The sequence below is a fragment of the Pezoporus occidentalis genome, unplaced genomic scaffold (genome assembly GCF_034315485.1).
Source record: "Pezoporus occidentalis ecotype Australia unplaced genomic scaffold, CSIRO_AGI_Poc_V1 ctg217, whole genome shotgun sequence".
NCBI lineage: Eukaryota > Metazoa > Chordata > Aves > Psittaciformes > Psittacidae > Pezoporus > Pezoporus occidentalis.
Genome location: NW_026914040.1, coordinates 706,541 through 732,121, shown reverse-complemented (window position 1 = coordinate 732,121; position 25,581 = coordinate 706,541). Strand labels below are relative to the sequence as shown.

The following is a 25,581-nucleotide window of genomic DNA, read 5'->3' as shown; positions in this document are numbered from 1 at the left end:
AAGCAAGGAAAAGAAGGGAATGGAAGGGAAGAAAGGGAAAGGAAGGAGAAAAGAAAGAGGGAAAAGAAAGGAGAAGGGAGGGAAAGGAAAGGAGAAGAAAAGGAAAATAGAAGAGAAGCAGGGAAAGGAAGGGAAAGATAAGACCTTTGGAAGGGCAAGCCTGCATTAGGAGGAGGAACAGAGGGGCTGTGTTTACAGAGTACTGCCTTGGGAATGAGGCTTCTTCCTCTGTCGGTCAGTTAATTACTGGGTGAACCTGAAGCCATCACTCCATATTTAGTGTCTCAGCTACTCCATGCATGAAATGGAGGTAGTGGAAAACGATGCTCACTCATCATAAAGATTAAGGAGCCAGGCTCTGCTGCTTGGCTTCCTCAGTGTGGGTCACATGCTGGGACATGGAGATGAGGGGGGGAGATGCTGGGGGGTGAGAGAAGCACCAGGGGACCACAGTGAGGGGTCTCTAGCAGGAACAGGATAGGGTCAGGGCACCGTGGAGAAGGAGGTGTGGGGACATGGATGGAGGTTTATGGACCTGAATTTACAGAGGTGTTTTCTTGGAGCAGCTTTGGAAGGTGAACGTGTTATAGGGGATTAATGGAAGGTGTCATGGGAGGACGTGGCCCAAGACTTCAGGGCTGGGTCTCTGCCAGCAAACAGTCAAGACCAGGACACAGGTCCTAAGGGGATGGGGCTGTCGGAGGCTGCAAAGAGATGAGGGTTTGGGGGTGTGGGATGTGCTGCGACCCTCCAGGAGGTCACCGGGTGATGAAGAAAACATCGCGGGGCTCGAAGGGACCATGCCCCGGGAGTACCTGGGGGGCTCCAACACAGCGGTCTAGGACCTGCTCCGGGTTGGAGGAGGCTCCACATCCCCTCCTCGCCCCGGGGAGGCGGGGAGGAGCGGGGCCGGGCTGCCAGGCCCCTCCCCACGGGGCCGGGGCGAAGCGGCGGCAGCCCGGGGAAGGCGGCGAGGGCTGCGGACAGAAGTTTGCTGCTGAAAGAGAGGGGAGAATTAATTATTTAATAAGAATAATACAACTGAACCTTCGAGGAAGCGCCCACCCCCTCCCCATCCTTCTTCATCCCTGCGGGGATGCGGCGGCGCTCGGCCGGCGGCAGCCCGCGGTACCCAGCCCGGCTGCGGGCATGACCCGGGTCCGGAGCGGGGCTGGGCCGGCCGCGGTGTGAGCGATCGCCCCGGGGGCCGGGCTGGGGCGGCGGGGACGCCTCTCGCCCTGCCCAGCCTCCGCGCATCCTCCGCGGTGCCGAGCCGAGCCGGGCCGGTGGGTCCGAGCCGTGCCGAGTGAGTCGGTGTGATCCGCGCCGTGCCGAGCGGTAGGATGAGGGGCATCTTCTACTTCTGCACGCTGATCCTCCTGGGTGAGTAGCACGGAGGGGAGAACTTTCTGCTGGGGGTTGTTTCGGATACCCCCGGCCGGGGAAGGGGGCTTCCCTCTTCATCCCCCTTGGAGCAGTGTCAAGCCCCGGGGCAGCATCGCCCATCTCTCTGCTGTGGACCGAAGCGCTGGGATGTTTCATATTGTCACTCCGGATAGTCCTGTTTGTCGTGGAAATGGATAAATGTATCCCGGGAATTGAGGCTGGGGCAAGAGGAACGCGGAGGGGTTGTGTTAGGGGGCACGGACACGGAATTTGCACAGAACCGGGAGCCCCACGGTGGTGATGGAGATGGAATATGTCGGGGTTTTGGGCTTTGGGTTACGGGGTTGGCAGTCCCTGCTCCGTGCTGCGCTGTGCAGCGTCGTGCACCGTGTCCGGAGCACCGACCTGACCCCAGTCTGTGTCTGTGTCTGTGTGTGTGTGCTATGAGGTTCCTGCTGCAGATTTCTTCTTGTCTTCTCCCCAAAATGGGCTTTTTTATTGCATCGGAGCGAGGGGTCCAGGACCCCCGATGTCCTCCCTATCCCTTCAAGGACTCCAAGGCAGCCTTCCTCCACTCTCGTGGCTGGGAGATGCTGTTCCCCGTGGGGTGCTGCCATATCCGAGCATATGTGGTCTGCAGCACCCTTGCTTTGAGCATCCCGCTCGTATCCTGCTTCTCCTCAGCTCGGAGCGGACGGTTCTCCCGCTTGCAATTCCCAGGGCTTCCTTCTCGATTCCCTGGTTTGCGGCTGCAGCCCGGCTGGGAGCCGCCTGTTTTGCCTGGTTGTAACCCCGACGGCTCCCTTAGGGTATTATTTTCCCCTTTCCCTGTGCTTCTTGGAGGTAGCAAACCCAGAACGACTCTGTGCTGAAATAAACCAGGGAAAGCAGTGGGCAGGCAAAGGGGAGGATGCGCCCGTCCTCTTCGGTGATAAGGTCTTGGGACGTATTGAAGTAGCTGGGACATCCCGGGCCGCTTCCTCCGCCCCATGAGCATCCCTGCTGGGAGCCCACCTCCTTGGGAAGACCCCGGCAAGATTCTTCCCTCGGTGGGGAAAGCTTTGTCAAGGCTCCAGGTAACCCTTCTTGCCGGCTCTGCCTGTCACTAGATGTCAGCATCAGCAACTCTTGCAAGTCCCAAAGGCGGGTGTTGTGTGTGTGTGTGTGTGTTGTGATTTCGATCCCTCAAGAGGGACCATCTCCAGTCAGGGAGTGCTTTGCTCCAGGATGCTTTTGCAGCCGACGTGCCCCATGCTGGGATGGCTGCTGCCTGGCCAGGTCTGGAGCTGTGCCTTGGGCTGGGGAAGGTCCCAGCATCCCTCAGAGATGGAGATTTTTCCTGCTCACGGGGCTTTTGGGTGGGAGCCCAGGTCTCTGCAGGACCCATTTTCCAAGTGGTTCAGATTGACTGCCTCACTGATTGACTGCCTGATTGACTGCCTGCTGCACTGATTGATTTTCTCTAGAGAAAGCGGACTTAAAGAGCAAATGGGCAGCTCTCCATTGTCAGCAATGCAATTGGGATTAGTGGGCAGGTGTTAAGGATACACTCATCACTAGAGCCAGAGTAAAGCCGTCAGCTGGTATTCACCCTTTGGCCTTCTGATCCTTGGGTATCCAAAAGGACCTTTTCATCTCTGAACTGGCATTTGATCCCCACAGGCTCAGCACCCTCTCAGCAGATGCCATTCAGTGCCCTCAATCTGCTCCCTAGGTGTTTTCTAGATGTCTGTGTTATGGATGGGTGAGGGCTGCTCATTTAGATGTGCCTGAGGAGATCCCCTGCAGGGACTGGGGGTGCTGGGCTGGGGATGACAACCTCTGCAGCTGCAGACATGGCAATTCCCAGCTTCTCCATCACTGGCTGCACAGCAGAGTGAGAGCCTTGCTTTGTGTGTGTGTCCCCTGCCATTTTTGGGATGATCCTGGCTGGATAAGGCAAGGCTTGGAGAAATCAGGGCTCTCCAAAATGAGATTAGGCAGCATCGCCATCATCCAGCCTGGATGGAGAGCTCCTGCTGCCACTTCATACCCAGCAAACTGGGTGGTACAGGGTGACCCAGACCAGGCAACATCCATAGTTAAAGACAACAACCACTTTTCATGTAGACCAGGTCCCTGGCTTGTCCCACCAGCAGCCACAGGAGTGTCAGCAGCAAGGACAGAACAGAGTCACGCAGCTGGGGACAGGGACATGGCTTTGGGGAAGTTCATAGTAGTGTCCTCTGATATTTGCTTGCATGTGTGGTATTGGGTAGAAATCCCACCCAGAGGACAGTGGTGAGGCATCCAGGAAGACTCGATGGAAAATCAGTGCTCTGGAAAGCACTTCTATGATGAAATATAAAGAATATAATGAATTTTACAAGGACACTGTGTTCCACCTGCAACCAAAGCTTTGCCCATCCCTCATGCAGCTTTCAGAGGACGCATCAGTCCCTGCACTAACATCATAATAATGAAAGGATGAGAATGAAAATCTGGGCTTGAGTTTAAGCAGCAGTGAAGCCCCCAATGGGACCAAGAGTCATTTCTGGACCATTGCAACGGAGAGCAGGATCCCAAAATGACATCTGGGCTGTCTCCTGCTGACAACTGCTGCCTTTACCTGGCAGGTTTTACTGCACTCCGTCGTTAGCATAATTCCTGGCATATGTTTCCCACAGGCTCTTCACAGATGCAATCAAACCCAAGGGATCGTCTGGCGGATTTTCACCTGGTTTTTGGGAACTCACATTCCAAGGGGGAGAGCAAGGAAAAAAAAACCTCTCTTGAAAAACGCATCTGTGTGCACAAGAGAGGGAAACGCTCCTTAAATTAGCGCCTTTGTCAGTTCTGACAGGAGCAATCCGTTACGTGCATCAATAAGAGTGGGATATTTATGTCTCTCCGTATTGGTGTGGAGGAGAAATAAAACCTCTCCCTTAACAGGCTGCCCTCAAACACTGTGCAAATCCCTCTGCACGGATGTCGCTGCATCCAGAAAGTCGTTTTTCCAGAGCTCTGGAGCCTTAAATAGTAATTACTGCTGGGTAAAAATTAGTACTAGTTAAGAGGAATCATTATGACGAATTACTGTGGATGGGGTTTTATTTTGCTTTTGGAGACAGAAATGTCTTCTCTGCTCTCTCAGCAATTTTCACAGATGACTTCTATTGTGCCTGCAATTCCCCTCATTGTTTTCACACAAGACTTGTTCGTTTTTACAACTTTCCACTCGGTCATTTTCAAGCAGGGCTTTTAATGTCGCTCAAGTTTCCCACCTCCCGATCAAAATCCTCTCCTACCCATGAGTTCTTTTTCCTTCCATTGGCCTTTATATTCCTTTGGCTTCCTTAGAATAAATGACCTCTTTCTTCTCAACCCCGAAGTGGGAAAGGACAGATTCAAAGGCAGTTCTCCTGCTAAAACAGCGTTTTCAGAAGGACACAATTCACTGAAAAAAGAAAAAGGAACCCAACTATAAAAAGCTTGTTCCTGTCAATCTTCAGTTCAGAACAGCTCCCTTGTTTCAAGTGCATCTCTCAAAGTCTCCTCTGGCAACACCCACTGGCAGTGAACTTCAAGCCTGGATGGACTGATGGTGGGAGCCTCGTGATAGCGGGTGCAGGAGTAGGGCTGGGGAGGCATTTCCATCAGCTTGTGTGGTCTGCCTTCATCTCTTTGGCTATCATGGCTTTAAAGGTTCAAATATGGGCATGTTGGGGATGGAGTCCTGGTGAAAGCTGAGTGGAAAACAGTGGCTGAGAGGATGAGTTTGAAGAGGTGGATGGGATGTGGAGCTCTGGATGGGATGTGGAGCTCTGGATGGGAAGTGGAGCCATGGATGAGCATTAGGTCCTGGAGATGGAAAAGGAGGAAGAAAGAAGTTGGGTGGGGAATCGTGTCCTGGAGGGTGTTGTGGTATTCAAGGTGATGGAGGATGAGGACCCAGGAGAGCAGGGAAGGTTTCCAGAAGGTGAAGCCACCATTTGTCCTGAGTAAGGAGAACCTGGGACTGCCATAGGGTAGAAAAATGGGTGTGCAGGAAGGATAACTATCTTCTAAGGTCACATCACATTAAAATCACCCACAACTCCTCCAGGATTTGGGTCTAATAACAAGTGATGTCACAGCTGACTATTGCTGAGCTGTAGTGAGCTTGATAGCTGTTAAGAAAGGTTGAATATGCCCAGGCATCCCCCTGCACCTTACTGGAGCTGAGGTGGTAAGAAGCTCTACTCTAGCTCAGATCTACCTTAACGGACCCCCAGAGATAGAGACCAAATCTCTCTGGGATGCTGGTCCACTGCTTGACTGCCCCCATGGGGGGGAAACAAGTGCTTCCCTGTATCCCACTGGATAAGATATATATTCCCCAGCTCTAAAGTGCCCTGGCCATACCCTTGGATCTCATCTTGTCACCTCCCTCCATGCAAATCTCTCTTCCTTCACAGGTAGCTCCCCAGGGGTTCCTCCTTCTGTCCAAAGCCATCTGGAAAGCAACTTTGCCTGAAAGATGCAGTAAAAATAGTTGTGCTGTGGTTTTGATTTATTGAATCCAACTGGAAAACCCTGTCTGCAATACCTGCCCTTGCTGAGTGCTTTGACAGAGCTATTAGCAGCACTCCCCACGCTACTGCTGACATATGGGCTGGGGTGTTGTTTGCACACACACAAGTGCAGGCATCTGGCTTCAAGTTCACGGGTCCAGTTTATTGAGGAGAAAGGAATGGGGCAGTTTTTCTGGTGTTTCTTCCAAAAGCAGGATCAAATGGCTCATCTTTCATACATCGCCAGGCTAAGCCATCTATTCTTTGTGCCCAAGGGATGGCAGTTCACTTTGGGATGGGATTTTAAACAGGTCCAGATGTTACAGGGCTGTGAGTTAAGACCTGAGAAACTGGTGAGTTTGGCTTTCCTCCTCTCTTCCCCTTACTTGTACAATGAAAATAAAGGCCAAGCACATAAACTGAGTCAAGACTCAGCTTTAACGTTCCTGTCTGAACTGCAGGTCTTTAGCTATAAGTGCTCCTTGCTCTATGGATGGAGGCATCATACACGTGATTCAGATCTCATCTAGTGGAAGGAGTCCCTGCTCATTACAGGGGGGTTGGACTAGGTGACCTTTGAAGGTCCCTTCCAACCAGACTGTTCTATGATCTCTTCTGCCTTAAGGGAGTTTAGCTGCTAAACCCATCAGGAGCAGAGATACCCATGAGAAGTGCTTGTTTCTCCAGACAGGCAGCAACAGGAGTGTTTTTGGGAGTCTCTGTCTGTGTGATTTGACGTCTCCGGAGGCTCAGAGCTCAACTAGACCCAACAAATGCTCCGGCCAGGTCTTGGGAGGGCTCCAGGGTGCCTTCAAAGATGGCAAGTTGAACATAACCTCTGCAAAACAATCAGGCTTCGCTTCAAGCCTTGCATCAAACGGGGCCTGCTGATGCCTCTGCAGCAGCCACCTGGGAAATCCCATCATTCTTGATTAATCAGAGCAAAGGAAACACAGGGCAGCTACAGCCTCGTGGGAAGGCAGCCTTCACTTGCATGACAGCTGTGCAGCTTTTGGAGCAAACCTGGTGTCTGGGCCGCTCGTACAGGGTTCATGTGGTCCTGGCCGTGAGGATTTTTCATAAGCACTCAAATCAATCATAAAGGGGTTTGGATTTCTCAATCCATCTTCTTTTACAGCCTTTATTGAATGCTTTGCTCTATCGTTTTTAACTCCTGCTGCCTATACTGAACCCTCCATAAGTATCAGCTCCATCATGCTTAGGACTTGAATTTCTTCCTGTCCAGTGCTCATCTGCATCACCCATAACTAGCATCCAGGTCCTACAAACTGGCTCCCAAGGTGTTGTCTGGAGATGCAATGATTTGGCTTGCAGCCGACCTGGCCCCTTCAGACTTCTCCCAAAGGAAAAACCAGGAGGAAACTCATAGCTTCTCAGAGCTACCTGTCTCTGTGACTTTGGATAAACAAGTCTCAATAACACACTAGCTATTTCTTCTGAGATTATAACTGCCATGCATGTGAAGATAAATGCATCTCCCATGACAGCCTTCCCAGCAATATCTCTTAGATATTGTACAGCCGACTCGGTTACCTGCAGTCTGGAAATAGGGAGCAGATGTCTCCTGTAGCACCAGGCATTTTCCCCTTTGTTGCTGTCTGTGTTCTCTTTTGATGTTCAGCATGTACAGCAGAAGGCACCTTAAAAAGATGTCACGAGGCACAGGGCGACATAAATCCATGCACACTGAATCTTCTGTAACACAGGCTGCAGGTTCGGGTGGTGTGTTTGCTACCTGCTAATGGAGAGGAGAGCAAACCAGCACACTGAATTATGAGACAGGGCTTGGAATTAATCAAAGCTGTTTGACCTGTTTGTGTAAAGCCCCAGACAAGGCTGAGTGGCCTAAGTGTTTCCTCTGCATGGTGAGGCATTGCACTCCTCCTTGCCGGGGTTAGTTGATTTGACACAAGAGTTAGAGCAATTTCATGTAGATCTCTTCTTTCTTCTTCCCTTTTTTGCCCCTTCCAATCTGTTTTGTTTCTTTCTCTTGGTAAGAGAACATAACCCAGAGAGGCTGCTTGAGGCCTTGGTCACAGCCACATCATCTTTCAGAGAAAGAGCATGGGCAGAGGCATCTCAGCTGAGCTTTCCTTCCAGTGTGGGGGGGAAAAAGGGGTTCATGGTGCTCACAGCCTATAAATATACTCAAGGTAATGCAAGGGCACTGTTCTCCACCTCACAAAGAGCTGAAGTGAGAAGGAACCTGAGCTGTGTGTTAGGAATAAAAGCTTTGATTTTCAACCAGGACAATATCTGATTACTTAAAAGAAGGGAGAAGAGCAGGTTTCCCTTTGGGAAGATGATGGGATCACCTGGGGGCTTGTCAGGGTTTTTAGGCTTTAGTAAAACCTGAAGCCATAAGCTATGCTGGCCCAAGGAATTCCTGAATGGTGGTTGGGTGCCCCGTTCCAGAGAATTTAATGAAATCATAAACACTTTGGGTTGGAAGGGGCCTTAAAGCTCATCTGGTTTCAACTCCCTGCCACAGGCAGGGACACCTTCCACTAGAGCGGGTTGCTCCAAGCCCCGTCCAACCTGGTGTTGGTTTTCTCTATTCCATAAGAATAAGCATGTTTTAATGATGATTTAGGATGTTAATTGCAGGGAAAAATCTGAGACCCAGATGAGGAACTTCCTCTAGGATCCAGACTTAGGAAGCTCTCCCTGTGTTTTGGGGAAAAGATCAGGAGGTGCATTAAACTTGACTTCTCTGTCAGGGCCAGAAGGTATGGGAAGAGAATAGAAAGGAAGGTCTTAAGCTAATTCTGGTCTGGATATGGGAAGCAAAGGAGAGGCTGGATGGAAGATGTAGATGAAACTTAATAGGGAATCCAGGAGCTGGGAGTAGGAAAAGTGTAGGATTGTGAAGGTCTCAGAGCCATTCTGAAGCTGGGGAAGCCCTAAGGGTTGGATTCCCCCATTTGCAAAAGGTGATGCGAGTCTCCTCAGGCAAAGTGCGTATGAAGTGAGAGCTCAGGGACCCATCCATCAGTGTGGAGGCACATGCTCCAGGTCCAGCAGCTTCGGAGTTACCACCCTCCTGGGACTAATGCATGGAAATTTATCTCCTTCTCCTGCTATGGCTTCATTCTTCCTCCCTACAGATGCAGCCAGACCAATCCTTAATGTGGGCTGGAAAGCCTGTTAGAAATTAAGTACTTGACTAGAGGGGAGCCAGATCTCTGGCTGAGTTTGTTATATGTTATCACATTACCAATAAGTTTTAATTAGAATCTGAAGGAGTAGAGCAAAAACCAAAATGAACAAATAAACCCTTAATTAACGAAAAGAAATCCCATGACCTCCCCCAGAAGTGCTTAACCTGCAGGTTGAATGCTGTGCAAAGGTGAGGAATTAGGGCATCTCTTTCTGGGTGTCTCTCAGGTTGTGGTAAATGATGCACACTCACTGCATCATCCTGTAACATAAGGCTGTTTTTAAGGTAAGGAAGTGATGGTGAGGCAGAACCAGGTGAGATTGCAGAGTCTGATCTGAGGTAGTTGTGTTTGTGGGAAGCAGCTGACTACAAGCTGGGATCAGAGTTTCTCATCAGTGCATTGGGAGCAGTGTGACTTTTAGCAGCACCCGCTGTGCACGTAATCTATTCAGCTCTTATTTTGCTGGGCAAGAAACTGAATTCAAGTGCAGTAGCTGACTAATCTGCTCTGAAAATCTCCCCATATCCCCAGCATGGGGATCAGGGATCCTGCTTTGTGCCGGGATTAGTGCTGTGGGCTGCTAAAGAGAAAGGGTTGAATTCAGCGGCGTAACACAGAGATGGGAGCAGCCGTGGGGTGCAGAAAAGAAAAGCCTCTGGTAGGAGAGGAGGCTGGAAAACAGCAACTCATTCTGCCAGAAAAATACTGGTCTTTTGGTACAATTTGGCTCCTGAACAACAGTGACAAATCAGGAATAGTAAATATTGCAATAAAAGATAGCGAGAGGGAAATAAAAGGCTCATTGAGGATAATTTCAGGGAAAGGAAAATGAGGACTAAAATAAAGCCCAGATGTTTCTGTTCTGTTTTACCTGCTTTTATTGAGAAATCAGAAAATGGTCTTCCTGGAGGGAAGCTGGACAGGAAAAGAAATGGACCCGGTTTCCCACTCCCCATACACTAGACAGGTCCCAGCAGGCTGCAGGGGATGGATTTCACCCCACTTGGTTTTCCCCTGGTATTCTCAACTTTAAATCATGGGAGAGAGACTGACAGGTCCAGAGGGACATTTGCCCCCTCTACAGATTGCTGTTATGGCCAAGGACTACAAAACAAATCAAGGTGGCAGTTTTAGGCCTTTCCTTCATTTTGCTTGAAGCTCAGTAAGATGAACCCATCTAAGACACCAAGGTTTCTTAGCCTACAAGTGATGGAAGGAGCAGTCAGGGAGCCCTCATTTCAGTTTCAAAGCCAATTAAAACTAAAAGAAAGTTGAAGAATGTAGTATTAAAACATTGCTGAACGCTTTGTTTTTCGACTTACAACTCCCAAATTTTCCCAGAGAAAACATTTTCCCATGGTAAAAAGGGAAAGAAAGAAATCCAATGGGGAATTTCCAACTGTTTCACAGACCTGATGCTGGCTCCAGTTGCAGTGATGATTGGGAACACCTGGAGCTGGTGACACTGTTGGGGGTCATGGGGGCCACTCATAAATCACACAGTGCCCAGGAGCCTTTGGGGGTGTTTGAATCTGGTGGTCACATCTATTAGAACCCCTGAACTGGTTTTGGCCATGGCCAACTAGCCATCTTCTGGATGTTGATAGCCCATCCCCAGTTGTTTTGCAAGTGGTTGCTGTGTTTTGAAGGGGAGGAGAGTTTAATAGCATAAATGAGGCAGTTCTGGGTCACTGGGACCAGAACCTTGAGTTTCTTTAGTTAACTAAGTACAAAACCCACCCTTTCCCTTTCAGACAGATGTTGCAGATGTTGTCGGACAAACGTGTTTCATCTTAATCTCTTTCACCGCCCTGCATTCATCTTGCTTTTTTGCTGCTTCCAGCTCAGAAGGCAGAGCACGAACAATGACATAACACAAAATAACTGATAACACTGGCTAATTTGTTCAGGAAGAGATAAATCCCCCCTGTTCCCAATGCACTCAGGTGTGTGCAAGCCCCGTTTGCGCAGACCCAACCAGAGGCCAGGGATGTGCATACGCATAGCGAGTCCATCAAAAGTTTCTTGCAGAGCCTGTGTAATGGCTGTATCAGCTTTGAAAGTGTCCCCTCCAACAGGCAAAGCCTTTCTTGCCTTGCCATCACAGTTAGCATGACCTCGCAAAAGATAAGACACATGAGAGAAGTCTGAGGAAGCTTGATTTATCTCGAGTTGAAAAGGGAAGAAAGACACAGGAGAGAACACGATCACACTCTATAAATACCTTCAAGGTAAGAGTGCAAGGGAAGGAAGAGGATTAGTCACACTTCTGTAAGACAGGGAGGGGAGGAGAGAGAGCAACAGCATGAGGCAAAGAAAGAAAAAGTTTTAAGTATTAGGAGCAAAATGTTCAAGCTATTTTTCTGTCTCATTTTTATTGGAAAAAAGGAATTGAAGGTCTTGGTTTGGCCTTGAGGCTTAATGAAGTCCTTCTTCAGGAGAGCTGTGGGTCATGTGCATGAGGATTAAATGATGCATCCATGTGTAGGATCTGCAGGTCCTGGGTAAATTGTGAGCTAAATAAAGGGCCCATGTAGCCTCCACAGCAGCATCAGTGTCACAAGACACAGGGTTACCACGCTTCCTGGTGCACTTGGAGTTGAGGGTTGGCCGAAGTTGTTTCGTTCCCCCCTTTTCCCTGCACTCCATATATCCCACACTCATGTGGAAGGTACCATGGAGAGATGGGGCTGCTCAACCAAGGGTCCTAATGGTAGAGCTGCGAGGTGGCTCAATGATGGATGATGAGTCTGGGTCAGCCAAGAGGCTTGGCTGGCCCTGGGCTCTGCCTGTTGGTAATAGGTGATGAGGTTTCTCTTCTCTCTAGTAAAATAGCCTTGAACTTGGTGCCTTAGACCTCACCTCACCCTTTCCACCTCCCAGATCATAAACCCATACAACCATAGAATAGTTTGGGTTGGAAGGGACATTAAAGATCATCTAGTTCCAGCCCTGCTGCCATGGGCAGGGACATCTTCCACTAGACCAGGTTGCACTCAAGACATGAGGCCTCCTGCCCTCAGACCTGGCCTCATCCTCCCTGGGAATGGAGGTGAAGAAGGCAGGAACGTTGATGCAGCCACCCTGAGGGATTAGCTCCAAGTCAGGCCTGGACAATCATTGTTATTGTCACCTTCTATCATGCTGGGACTCAAAAGTAAACCTTTTCCCAAAACTGTGGGTAGCTGCTGCCAAGATGCAGCAAGTGCCAAGAACTCTTTCTTCTCATAACAAATCTACTATCCAAATATAGGTGTCCCTGGAGGAAACCCTTCAGGCTGGTAGGAAGGAATGTGTTGATTCAAGTAAAGGTAAACAAGCTGTTCTTCATCTGTGGTTTCCAGAGAAAATGGATCTCGTGTATGTGTGTCCTTCTGTCTGACCCGCATGACTTTTGAGTCCCCTGGCCAGGTTACATAGGTTTGATAGAAGCCTTTGAAGATGTTTAGATCCCATAGGTTCATGTGAAATTGGCTGTGGAAAAGGGAATGAGCATTTAGTTTTGTTAAGACTTAGCGCAGAAAAGATGCCTGTGGAAGGAGATGTAGAAATCCAGGCTTCTTTCATAGCTTTTCCCTAGCTAAGCAGTAAAGTGTCTGATGCAGATCAGTGTAGAGCTAAAGAAGCATCTTCCTAGGACCACAAAAGCAGTCCATGAAACTTGCACGTCCAGGGAGAAAAGGTAAAGTAAGAACTTTATGTGGGTTCAGAACTGCTCTGAAGATAGAAGCAGCTGAGTATGGTACTGTGGATGTTAATCATTGCAGTGTAATATGGCTATGGACACTAATGCAACGTGCCACCTCTCAGGTGATGCCTGGGACATTGGTCCTGTGCCATCTGCACCTTCCAAGGAAGGCTATGTATTCCAGAGGGATGCATATTAATGTGGAAATCTGTAGGAACTTCCCAAGGTTGTTTTCACCTTGAACATGCCAGGGATGTAGGAAAATTGCTCCCAGGGCATTGGATAACTGATGGTGATGAAGGGAAGTGGGTAAAGCATAGGATGGTATTCAGAGGGTCCATAGGGCCAGAGCCTCCCAAGATGAAGTTCACACTGTTGGACAAAGCATGGACAACAGGGAATGCCTGGTTATAGTAAGACTTTCATCAGCTTCAGTGTGTGCTGCAGCTCTGCTTACACCTCCTCTGCTGCTTGGCTCAGACGTGGCACACAGCTCTCTCCATCTCCGTCATCTGATGTGTTGGGTGGCAAAGGTTAATGGCATGGCATGCAATGGTCGATAGCTGTCGACTACAATGGATATTGTGACAGCTTCCAGTGAGGAAGAGACAGGGATTAAGTGAATTGGCTGGTGCTGTCTCTGCTTCTGTACATACGCTTTGTGTGTGCACCCATCTGAACCTCACTGTTCGTTCTTGTTGTCTCTTGTCCTGCTGCCCCACAAATTCAGGGGCTGGTCCAGAGGTGCAGAGCATCAAATCTGCCCATAGTATATTATCAGAGGTAAAATCACAAGGTAAAAGATGAGAAGGGAGAAAAGGTGGAAGAGAGGTAGGGGAGAAAATGTTCCTTCATGGTGCTTTTGTTTTCTAACAGTGTTGACATTATGTGGAGTAACCAAGTATAAAATCTGCCTATCGTTTGAGAGCTGGTGTGCAGAAAAGATGCTATTATCTGAGCCTTTTATGCCTCTTTACCCTGTCTGGATCAGAGGAGATAAATGCGTAGATAGGAGCTGAGGCTCCTATCTTTATATAAGCTGTCAGGTACCGCTACGTTATTTTATGCTGATTGTTATAGAAAGCCTCCACAAAGAGATATATGTTTCTATATTCCCCCCACGTTTCCTATTTTAATCTATAATTTAATAATAAAAGAGATGTATTTGCCTATATTATTTTTATTTGTAGTGTCAGTGCTTCTCTTTCACTCTTATTTTTTCATATAAACACTCACAGACACAAAGCACTTAAAATATGCACATAATCAATCTTCCCTGTTCTCATTTGGGTTCCCTTTTGACTATTATTGCAGTCCTACTTTAATTTACACACTAATTCAAAAACATCTTTGGTATAAAGCAGGTTCCCTGTGGGGATGGCAAACTGAGCACACACACATGAATGCATGGCCATAATTACATTCAAGCACGTTCCCACACCCACATGGCTCACAGGTCTAAAGTTAAGCACATATACACATGAAATGATGCAAAAGCCATAACTGTTGATGTCAAATAGTCAATAGTGCTGGGAAGAGAACAGATTGGCCAGAGATGTTTTAGGTGCCCCATCCCTGGCAGTGTTCCAGGCCTTGTTGGATGGGGCTTGGAGCAGCCTGGTCTAGTTGAAGATGTCCCTGCTTATTGCAAGAGGTTTGGATTTAGATGAGCTTTGAAGATCCCATCCAACCCTGTGATTCTATGGTTCTGAGTATCCTTAAGCCCTGTCCTATTGCTGTCCAACCTGGTAATCTATCATCTCACTGATACTGTTTTGGCTTCTCTTGACCAAACAGTACGCTGGCACACACAGGAGGTGTTGTAGACCCAGGATGAAGGTGTCTGTACTGGTGGAGGAAGGTTTAAGCATATGGACACAGGCAATCCAGAATGTCCCTTTTGACCCCAGGGTCAAAGATTTTCTGCAGGCTTGTTTTTACATGGTAGTACAGTTAAAACTCAAGATGCCTTCAGAAGCATGGGGCTGACCTCAGTTTCCAAAGGAATGTTTCCCACCACGAGTTAGCCATTTCTCAGCTATTCCTCAGTGCAATACGGATGCTTTGAGGCCAAGTTACAACTGGGTCAGCAGCCAACAGATGTGAATAGGAAATATATGGGGCGCAGAGTTTTGCTAAAGTGAGTCCATTTTTGACCTCCTGATTCTTTACAAGCACTTTCAAGGACAGGGTCTTTCTCTTCCTTTCTTCTAGCTGTGCTGGTTTTACCTGTGCATACCCCATGCAGCCAACTATCCAATAAGGCCAACAATTGTAAAAGTGCCTGCTGGAAAAGCAAGTGATTGACATATCAAAGGATAGGGAGAACACTGATGCCCAAGACTGAAATGTGCGAGCCAGGAGGGACAATGGAGATGTCATTGTGGGTAACTAGCCAAAAGTGCTCCATTTCTCATCACAGAGCTTTCAGAGGTAAATCAATCACTTTGCTGTTACATCTGTTAACAGATGCTGGGGTTGACTTACCCATCAGGGCTTGGACAACGTTGAGATGCCTTTGTCATATTAGGACATTGAGCTTCCTGTAGGTTTTGGATAGAGTTAGGTACCTTAGGAGGAGGTATGTCATGAATGCCTATGGGTCTGGACCCAGCCATCTAACATACATTTAGATCTTGGGTGAGTTTGCTTGAGTTGAGCCCATAACCGTGATTTCTCTGCAGCTTAGACTCTCTAAGGTTTGTGACCTTACCTGCTTGAGACATCAATGTAGATAGCAGACAAATTGCTCCAGACAAAGCTGTAGGAACCACTGGTGGTTGAAGCAAGCAAAGGGCTTGTGAACTGTCTTTCTCTTGAGTTTAACAGACATTTCACCTCACTTCTTCCTGTGCAGAAATAGTCTTTCAATCATCTGAAGCCACTTAGAATCATCTCTGTTTTGGGAGGAAGTATCTGCCTTCTGCTTTGGCTTTATTTTGAGGCTTAAAAGAAGGTAATAGCCCTTCCTGTCCTCAGAATTTCCAATGGGGAGCACTTGGGAACAACAGTTTGATGGATTTGAGGCTGTAGTTGGGCTGGGCTGTGTCACCAGACTATATCTCCTAAGGTGCAGGATGAGTGCCTGGTGTGCAACTGTCCTGCTATGGAGAGAAGGGTAACTAAAGCTGTTTGAACTATTCCCAAGCAGCAGCTTGGCAGCATTTCAGCTTTTCAAAGTGACACAATTACTGGAAGTGGTTTCAGTCTTGATTATTTCCCTCTTATGGCAGAAAAACAACCTGTGCAAAACTGGGACAGTTTCTTTCCAAGTCTGTTGAAATTGTATCCAAAGGGAAAAGGAGGGAATCCCAATGTTGGCCCAACATCTTTTGCTACTACACATCTGAACCTTGTGCCATCTAGTACCCAATTCTGTCCAGCATCTCCTCATAGGCCTGGCTGTAGAGCTACAGTACTACAGAACTACAGTAGGAGTTACAAGACAGGAATTACAAGCAGGAGTTTTAGTCTATCTAGTTTAAACCCAGCCCCTAATATCCAAGCCATAGGATTTCTTTAGGAAAAAAGAACGGCTGTATAAAGGATTCCTTCTGCTCCCATTAAAAAACTCACAAGAGGAAAAAATTACATGACAAAGCAACCAGGAGCCACTAATGCAGACACCTCTATTGTAGTGATTTCATTTGGATTAATACGATTGTGTTTAAACCTCAGATCCTGCTGTCAGGTCATCAGAGCTGCAGGTTGTTTCTTGACCTCCATCACATCTCGCGGTGGCAGTAGGAAGGCTGTTATTGGAGATATACAGAACTCTGGATTCACAGAGAGACCATGAGCACAAAGACTGCCTGTTGATTCCTCCACACTGTGTTCAAAGCCAGGAGGAAAGTTTCTCTGCATCACAAAAGAGCCAAGTTGGAAAGGACCATTCTGACCTTTCCCTGCCAGTTCATAACTGGCCTTTAGATCGGAAAGATGCACAGACCATCTTTTCCAGCACATTTCCCAAAACCCGGGAAAACTGCAGTGCAAACTATTAACACATGCTCCCTGTGCCTCCTGACATGTGGTGACTGTTCCTGCACATGCTGTGCATCCCCTGGGATATGAGCTCGGCCACATACACCCAACCATGCACACTGATGCTCTGTGTCCTTCAAGGACACAGCCATGATTCAAAGTGCAAGAGAGGCTTGAGAACAGACTGAATCAATTTCCCCCCCTGGGGACCTTGCACCCATGTTGCTCACACTGCTGCCCAGAACCCAGTTGGAGCACAGCAATATCTACACATACATCTATGATCCAGCTCAGTTGGAGCACAGCAATATCTACACATACATCTATGATCCAGCTCAGTTGGAGCACAGCAGTATCTACACATACATCTATGATCCAGCTCAGTTGGAGCACAGCAGTATCTACATGGTTTTTTGGATGTCCTTTTCTGAGAGCAGGAGGTCATCTTTCGTGGTCCTGGTCCATCCAGCCCACTGATGGTTCTGCCTTCCAGAGAGGTCTATGTGGGAGTTGCTATTGGGACTGGCAGCATGGACAATGGGTAATGACTTAAGAGTAGTCTTAGTCCTACCATATATCTTTATTTATGGTTTTCTTCCTACACAGACAGGGAGAATATATTCCTTGTGGCTTCAGGTAGGAACTGAATCAAAAGCTTATGCAAAGGAATGACCCAGCTTGGTCTTACTAGAAGTCTTTGTTCTTCTCCAGCCCTGGCCACCTCCCTTGGCAGTTCATGACAACCAATTTCTACCTGTGGCCGTGTCACAGGCCATGAAAGGCTGCCCATCTCCCCAAAGCCTGCTACAGGAACCTCAGAGATCTGGTTTAATCAGCAGGTTTGCAGAGAAAATGAGATTTGCTTTTCCTGGCTGACTTCCACCAGCAGCAGCTCCATCTCTCCAAGGCACATCTCAATTAATTAATACAGTCAAACCTTATTAGAGACAATCGCTGGCCAGGAATTACCCAGTCCTGAGTTCTCTTTGCTTCTCTCCTTGTTGTTTCTCTCTGTTGCTTTCCTCCCCAGTGCCTTTCTCAACAGCAAGGGGCAAAGCCTGATGTGAAGTGGGAGCTTCTTCAGTGTGCAGTGGAAGTTCAGCCCTTCTCTAGCCCAAAGCCCTGCTGCAGCTGAGGTTCCCAAGCAGATCTCAGAACAGCCTGGCCAGAAACCATGCAGCCAGCCCAGGCAGGTTACAGCATTTGGGGTCCCAGGGGCTCTTCTGTCACTGCAAACTTGGTGTTGGAGGAAGAACAGTGAGCTTCTTCTGTGAGAAAAGTGAGAAAGTGACCCAGGAAGCCCCTGTGATGGGGGCTAAAAGCACTCCAGGCAGATTGAGGTTTGACCTGAGAGCCTCTGAGTCTTCTAGACAAGAGAGGTTGGAAGGAAGGAAGGCTGGATAGATGATAGAAAGATGGAAGGAAAGAAGGGAGGAAAGGAGAAAGGAAGAAGGAAGGAAAGAAGGAAAGACAAAAACTAAACCCAGTACATTCCAAACCAAAGCACACATCAGCACATGCAAAAGGTGTTTGGTTCTGTATCACCAGCCACAGCTGCTGCAGAATTCCTCACCTAGCTGTTTTGGCACTTTATTAAATACTAAAGTGCAAGGAGGACAAAGGATAGTCCTTGGAAACAATACGTGATGCCAAGGGAGGAAGGGCTAGGGCAATGCCACGAAGATGAAGGTGGCAAGATCCCCTGCCTGCCCTGCCTGTGGTGAGAGCCTTCTTAAATGAAATCAAGTGCTGGGGCTGGGGTTTGCTCCTCTACTTAGCAGGAAGATTCCGGGATACCCCAAGATGGATGCCCCATCCCTGGCCGTGCTCAAGGCCAGGTTGGACGGGGTTTGGAGCAAGCTGCTCTAGTGGAAGGGGTCCCTGCCCATGGCAGGGGGTTGGAACTGGATGTGCTTTGAGGTCTTTTCCAACCCAAATCATCCCGGGATTCTATGAAGACCAGGAGGGTCCCTTTACCTCAGCTCCCCCCCTACAGCTGTGTGAGCCATGGTCATGAGTTGGTGGTGTAAGGATGTCCTGGCATGCAGCTTGCAAGAGCCCCAGAGCCTGGGAGATGGAGTTTTAGGTGACAGAGACATGGTTTGGAGGGTGGCCTGGGGTCCACAGAACAGCCATGTCCAAAACCAGGCTCTCAAAACAGTGGTGACAGAGCAGCAGAGACTGCTTTGTGTCTGCGGGTAAATGAGAGGCATTGTCCAGGGCTGTCAGAACAGCACTTTTCATCAGCCTCGGATTATTATTATTACTTTCTTCTAGCATGAATGCAAACACATCAACCTTTCTAGATGGCTTCATTAACCAGCCAGCACGTCACACGGAGCCTCACAACTCTTGTCAGGAACTGACGTCCCTGTCCCATGTTCATTGCAGGGGCTGAATTCCTCTAACTCCATCTCGTGATGGAAAACAGGCTCAGGGTAGGATTGAAAGCAAAGATAATAGCAATTGTTCTTCTTCCTTACAGTCTCTAAATAACAGGGTAGATACCTGACAGCCACTGAAGCTTACATCCAGACCAACTCAATGCTGTATCACAGTGATACAAGCAAAAACTGAGTCTCATCCTGGGTTTTAGTGGATCTAAGTTGGAAAGCAGAGCAATGCCTTATCTTGTGTGTGTGTGGGAAGAAGAAATCTCTATCTATCTTCCTCATTTTGCTTCTTCTGATTGATTAAACAGGAGGGAAACAAGAAAAGAGCTGCAGAGTCGTTATTAAATCTGATCAAACTTCAATTGACTAAAACCAGAAAAATCCTTTTATTACATACAGGTCTTGATTTGCCTATTTTAATCAATGCATCGAGGTGTTTCTTTAAGCCTCAACACATGCCATTCCATTTCCCAGGAACCTTACCCCCCTTTTTCCCCAAAACATTGTCAAATAGAGGATGTGCATCACTTTACCATGTATCTCATGGTCGGATACCACTGCAAGCCTTACCTATGCCTGCTGCACTCTTTGTTGGGCTGCCCCAGAGTCTTGTTGTGTTCCTCCTTCTCAAGTCTGGCTTTGAGACTCAGCATTCCTCCGTCAAAGCTTCAGTTGCTAGAACCAGGTGCTTATAGGAGAATCTCATTTCTTTTCCCTGAACAGCCATTCATCATGCACAGAGAGACATGTCAGAAAGCAAAACGTACAAGGCTCTGTCCTCCCATTCCTTCTGGGATGCAAACAGCCCTTCCCTTGTGCTGATCCCTTCCAAGGCATGTTCAGGCTGACCCTCTTTCTCCCACTGCATCTCTGCTGTCCTATAAGCAGATCCTTCTCCTCTCAGTCACGTACCATCGAGAGGTCTTCCCTTCGAAGGAAGGGACAGCTCAATATATCTCCTAAATAAATGAAGCATGGAGAGGTGGTTTCTACACCTCTTTTGAGGTTGGGGAGCTCTTCAATAGACTGTAAGAAAACACAGTTGAAGAGGTAATTCGGAGGAAGGGAATACTGTGCTGCATTTCAAAATCAGTCAAGAAAAGCATGTGTAGAGGATTTCAACAGAAGGCACAACACATGGACTGGCTCAGAGATGTTGAGAGAGGATCAAAACCATTGCTTCAGATGTGAATGGAGAAGACTCTGTTGGCTGATGTGCAGGAAGGCGGTTTTAAGTATGTTTTAGCTGCAGTATGTTTAAAATGCTTGAGCTTTGATCCTCAAAGAAAGGAGCTGCAGGCTCCAAAGTCTTTGAGACTTCGTTTTAATCAAGGATAGGTACTCCAAAAACTACAGACTGAACTGGCAAGAGAAATGAAGGAAGTCTGAGGCGCTAATTAAAACACCACAGTCACTGTTTGGTTACTCATAGAGCCGTGAAAGCTGTTAGAAAGCTCAAACCAAGCTTTACATTTGATGATGCAGTAGTATTTTTATAGCTGAAGCAACTTTGGCTGCACTGGCTTATTATCAGCCTCTGCAGAACCATACCTGTGAACCCTCCTGGTCCCTGGAGAGACAGAGGGCTATTGCTGGTGACCCTTTTCAAATCAAAGGTGCTGTTGCACAGAGGAGGTATCAGGGTGTCTGAAAGCAAAGGCATCTTTGGAGAGGTGCAGGGTACATGTTTACCGATGAATTTCCTCAGTGCAGTGGTGGGGAGCAGGGGAATGGGATTGCCAGCCTTTGAAAAGCAAGGCTGGGAGCTGTAAAACCATCTGTGTATGGAAAAGCAAGCAGAAGTCAAGGAGGAAGAAAGAGCAGTCTCCTGAGGTTAAACTCTTTCAACTTGAACCAGGGCAACATTCAATACTTACAACTTTCAGCACTTACAACTTTCAACACTTACAACTTTCAATACTTAAAGGGGCTTATGAGAAAGATGGGGACAGGCTTTTTAGTAGGGCCTGTAGGGGAAAGGACAAGGATAATGGTTTTACATTGAAAGAGGGTAGATTCAGACTAGATATAATGAAGACATTTTTTACAATGAGGATGCTGAGGCGCTGGCACAGGGTGCCCATAGAGCTGGTAGATGCCCCATGCAGTGCTCGAGGCCAGGTTGGATGGGGCTATGAGCAATGTGATCAAGTGGAAGGTGTCCCTGCTCATTGCAGGGGAGTTCGGGCTACATGAACTTTAACATCCTGTCCAACCCAAACCATTCTATGATTATAAGCATCCTTAAGTCCTGTCTTAGTGTTGCCTAATCTGGTTATCTATCAGGTCACTGGCATAGCTTTGGCTCCTGACCAAACAGTGCGTCTAAGAGTCTATGTTTCTGTAACATCCATTTGGTTGCACCAGGCTCTGGGGAAAGCAACCCCCTGGCAAGCTTCTGCAGCCAGGCTCGGAGAGGGCACCTGCAAGCAGATCCTGGTGGCTGCCATGAGGGCTATGGTGGCTGTTCATGAGGGCTACTCATGAAGGCTGTTCTCACCCTGCGGAGAAGGACTTGGGGGTGTTGGTGGATGAGAAAATGAACATGAGCTGGCTTCAGTGTGCCCTCACAGCCCAGAAACCAACCGTATCCTGGGCTGCATCCAAAGGAGCGTGACCAGCAGGTCGAAGGAGGTGATCCTGCCCCTCTGCTCTGCTCTCGTGAGACCTCACCTGGAGCATTGTGTGCAGTTCTGGGGTCCTCAACATAAAAAGGACATGGAACTGTTGGAACAAGTCCAGAGGAGGCCACGAGGATGATCAGGGGCTGGAGCACCTCCTGTATGGAGACAGGCTGAGAAAGTTGGGGCTGTTCAGCCTGGAGAAGAGAAGGCTGTGTGGAGACATCACAGCAGCCTTCCAGTATCTGAAGGGGGCTATAGGGATGGTGGGGAGGGACTCTTCATTAGGGACTGTAGTGACAGGACAAGGGGTAACGGGTTCAAACTGAAACAGGGGAAGTTTAGATTGGATCTAAGGAAGAAGTTCTTTATTGTAAGTGCGGTGAGGGACTGGAATGGGTTGCCCAGGGAGGTTGTGAATGCTCCATCCCTGGCAGTGCTCAAGACCAGGTTGGACGAGGCCTTGGGTGCCATGGTTTAGTGTGAGGTGTCCCTGCCCATGGCAGGGGGTTGGAACTGGATGATCTTAAGGTCCTTTCCAACCCTAACTATTCTATGGTTCTATGATTCTATGATGAAGACAGCAAAATGCAGGTTCTGCTCACTAATCACCAGGAGCTTACTTGGGGATAGGTGCTGTTTGCTTGTGGCTAAGCCCTACTTTGGGCTTTGAACTGGAGGAGAAACGGGCATTGGAAGGCTTGGCCACACTGTTGATGTGCCTGAGTGTGGAGGTGTTGACAGGGCTGTGGGGAGGAGCAGAGGAGGGTTTTACTGCTCCTCTCCAGTGCTCACACAGAGGTAAGAGCTCAGCCACAGTGTCTGCAGAAGCATTCAGCAAAGGTGATGCCAGGATGGGAAGAGAGGAGGAACACAACCCAGCACAAATTGGGGTGTTACAGAAAGTCTTTAATGCTTCCCAGCCCTCTTGCCACAAAATCCATATACTGCTTGAAGAGAACCCACAGAACCTGTTTTGGGACACCAATGCTCACGCTGCCTGTATAAGACCCTTCATTTTCATCAATCTGAAAGGAACCAAAGATTTTTTCCTTTTAGAACCATTTTTGGTTTAAATTTATTAAAATTTACTCAGGAGTGCTTCTGCTGTCACTATCACACTAAAGATGAATTACTCCAAATCAATTAAAATGACCATGTAGATTGTCAGCATAAAGTGTGATGAAGTCATGTTTTCCTTTAAAATACACAGCTCCTTCCCATCAAACAGCAGAGGAAACCCTGCACACTCCTAGCTCACCTGGTACAAACACCCATGTGTGTTTGTAGAACTCTATCTCTTAATGCAGGATCCAAGGCAGGTGGCCTTTGGCTTTGTGGGTTTCGTTTAGACCTCAATGTGCAAATACATCATTCTTTGGGTTTGGAATAGTTTGCAATACTCCTTGTATGACCCTATAATGCTTTACTTGAGAAATGCTGCCATGCAGAATTCCTTGCAAACTACTGCTGAAGGAGGTTTTTGTCTGCTCTGTAAGCAAAGATAGGGACTTTGGATAGCGGAGGCAATCCATGAAAACCCAAGTGCTGTGTGTGCAAACTGAGTTATAATGATGGTTATAGTTATTCCAGGGCTGTAGCAGGAACAGCTACTCCCTCTGGGAGGTCTGGGTTTGAGCAGAGAAGCAAATGAGTTGAAAGCAGGGATTTTAAGCTCAGCAACTAAACTAAGTTGAAAACCCAAGTCAAGCTAATGCACAGCAGTTAACAGGCAAAAACGGGCATGGGCTGTGTGGACGCATGTGGCTCTTGGGGGACACCTCAGAGACCCCTCATCTTCCAACTATTTCTTAGCATCTGGGAAAGCATCACCTTCTTGGATTGAGAAAGTGAACTCTTCACACTCCTTTAATAGCACATAAATGCTGGGGAGAAGCCAGTGTTTTCAAGGTTATACCCAGAGGGCCTGTCAGATTGTATTTAATGCAGATTTTCTCAGCCATCCTGAGACTAGAAACTTAATGAAGTTTGAAAGGAAAAGGAACATCCCTAGGATTCAGCAAAAGGAAAACCCTTTTAAATACTGCTGGTCCCCCTGCACTGGGTAGCAGGGCAGTGAAGTCAGCAGCCACTGGTATTTCTGACCTCAGTGAACGCAGTGTATGGGGTGGGATGGGTGAAGGACTCTTATGGTTCCACAGTTAAGGGTTTGAATCTGATGTCTCCTGTGCCAGTGACTGCTCCCAGCTTTCTTTGGGGGTTGGAGTTTGCTCTCTAGGTTGTTTTCTTTTCTGTTTGTCCCCAGGTGTCTGCTCCTGATGGGAAGCAGAGACTGCCCTGGGCCAGTCCCTCCTCAAATCTAAAAGCAAGCAGCTAAAAAAACAGGATGTGTTTTACATATTTGCAATGTATTCCCTCATATTTGCACTCTAGCTTTCACTTCTTTTCATAGAATTTGGGTGGTTTGGGTTAAAGGACCTTAAAGCTGATCCAGTTCCACCCCCCTGCCACAGGCAGGGACCCCTTCCACTAGAGCAGCTTGCTCCAAGCCCCTGGGTCCAACCTGGCCTTGAACACTGCCAGGGATGGGGCAGCCACAGCTTCTCTGGGCACCCTGTGCCAGCGCCTCAGCACCCTCACAGGGAAAAATAAGATCTGATCTTAGGACGGAGGGAGCGACACTGAACATTTTACTCATGGTTACAGTCATGATGTGGCCCAGGGCTGTTGTTATTTGGTCACTCCAAATATCTTGATTCTTTCCCCTCTAAGTGTGAATTTTTTCCAGGATTTTGCAGACAAGATCCAGTAGCCAAAGCCAAGCAATTAAATCATCCATCTCCTTTTCCCCCAACTTTTCCTCTTGTTTGCACTGGACAAGTCCGTTGGCATCACAAAATGTTATTTCCTTTTTCACATTTTCCACCATTTTTAGCTTGTTTAAAATCTCATAAGGAGGATTTTCTACTCTCCACCACACAGTGTTTCAAACACCCATATATGTATTACTTAAGAAGTCAGGGAACTTCCATTCTCCTGAACCTTTCAATAGGGGCAGCCTCAAGGCTGGCCAATTTTGAGTTTAGCTAACAGTGTGTTGTGTATCTGAAAATGTCAGTGGTGTTGATGAGGCTGAGCACACTTTCTGCCCATATACATACATATATACACTGGTCATATTCATCATATACATACATATTCTGATATAAAGTTCGGCTTTATACTTGTGTTTTTCCATGTCACGCAACCATGTTTGTCCTCATTGGAGTCTCCTAAAGACCTTACTTTCACCTAGAAGTGACGGACACTGCTAGAAATACCTCAGACTGCAAATCATAGAATCATAGAATCGTTAGGGTTGGAAAGGACCTTAAGATCATCCAGTTCCAACCCCATTGCCATGGGCAGGGACACCTTATACTAAATCATATCACCCAAGGCCTCATCCAACCTGGTCTTGAACACTGCCAGGGATGGAGCATTCACAACCTCCCTGGGCAACCCATTCCAGTGCCTCACCACCCTCACAGGAAAGAACTTCTTCCTTAGATCCAATCTAAACTTCCCCTGTTTCAGTTTTAACCCGTTACCCCTTGTGCTGTCACTACAGTCCCTAATGAAGAGTCCCTCCCCAGCATCCCTATAGCCCCCCTTCAGATACTGGAAGCTGCTCTGAGGTCTCCACGCAGCTTCTCTTCTCCAGGCTGAACAGCCCCAACTTTCTCAGCCTGTCTTCATACAGGAGGTGCTCCAGCCCCTGATCATCCTCGTGGCCTCCTCTGGACTTGTTCCAACAGTTCCATGTCCTTTTTATGTTGAGGACACCAGAACTGC

At 47.9% G+C, this 25,581-nt stretch overlaps 1 protein-coding gene across 2 annotated transcripts in view; it reads left to right on the top strand.

Annotated features, from left to right (window-relative positions):
* Positions 1–930: 930 nt before the first annotated feature.
* The window catches only part of GFRA4 (GDNF family receptor alpha 4), a 77,213-nt gene continuing 52,562 nt past the window's right edge, over positions 931–25,581 (top strand). For both annotated transcript variants that reach the window (XR_009965116.1, XM_062619984.1), the window contains exon 1: positions 931–1,383. Coding sequence is in view for 1 of the 2 variants with exons in the window: in XM_062619984.1 (XP_062475968.1) it covers positions 1,344–1,383 (40 nt within the window). In the remaining variant the exon portion in view is untranslated. The remainder of the gene's footprint in view (positions 1,384–25,581) is intronic.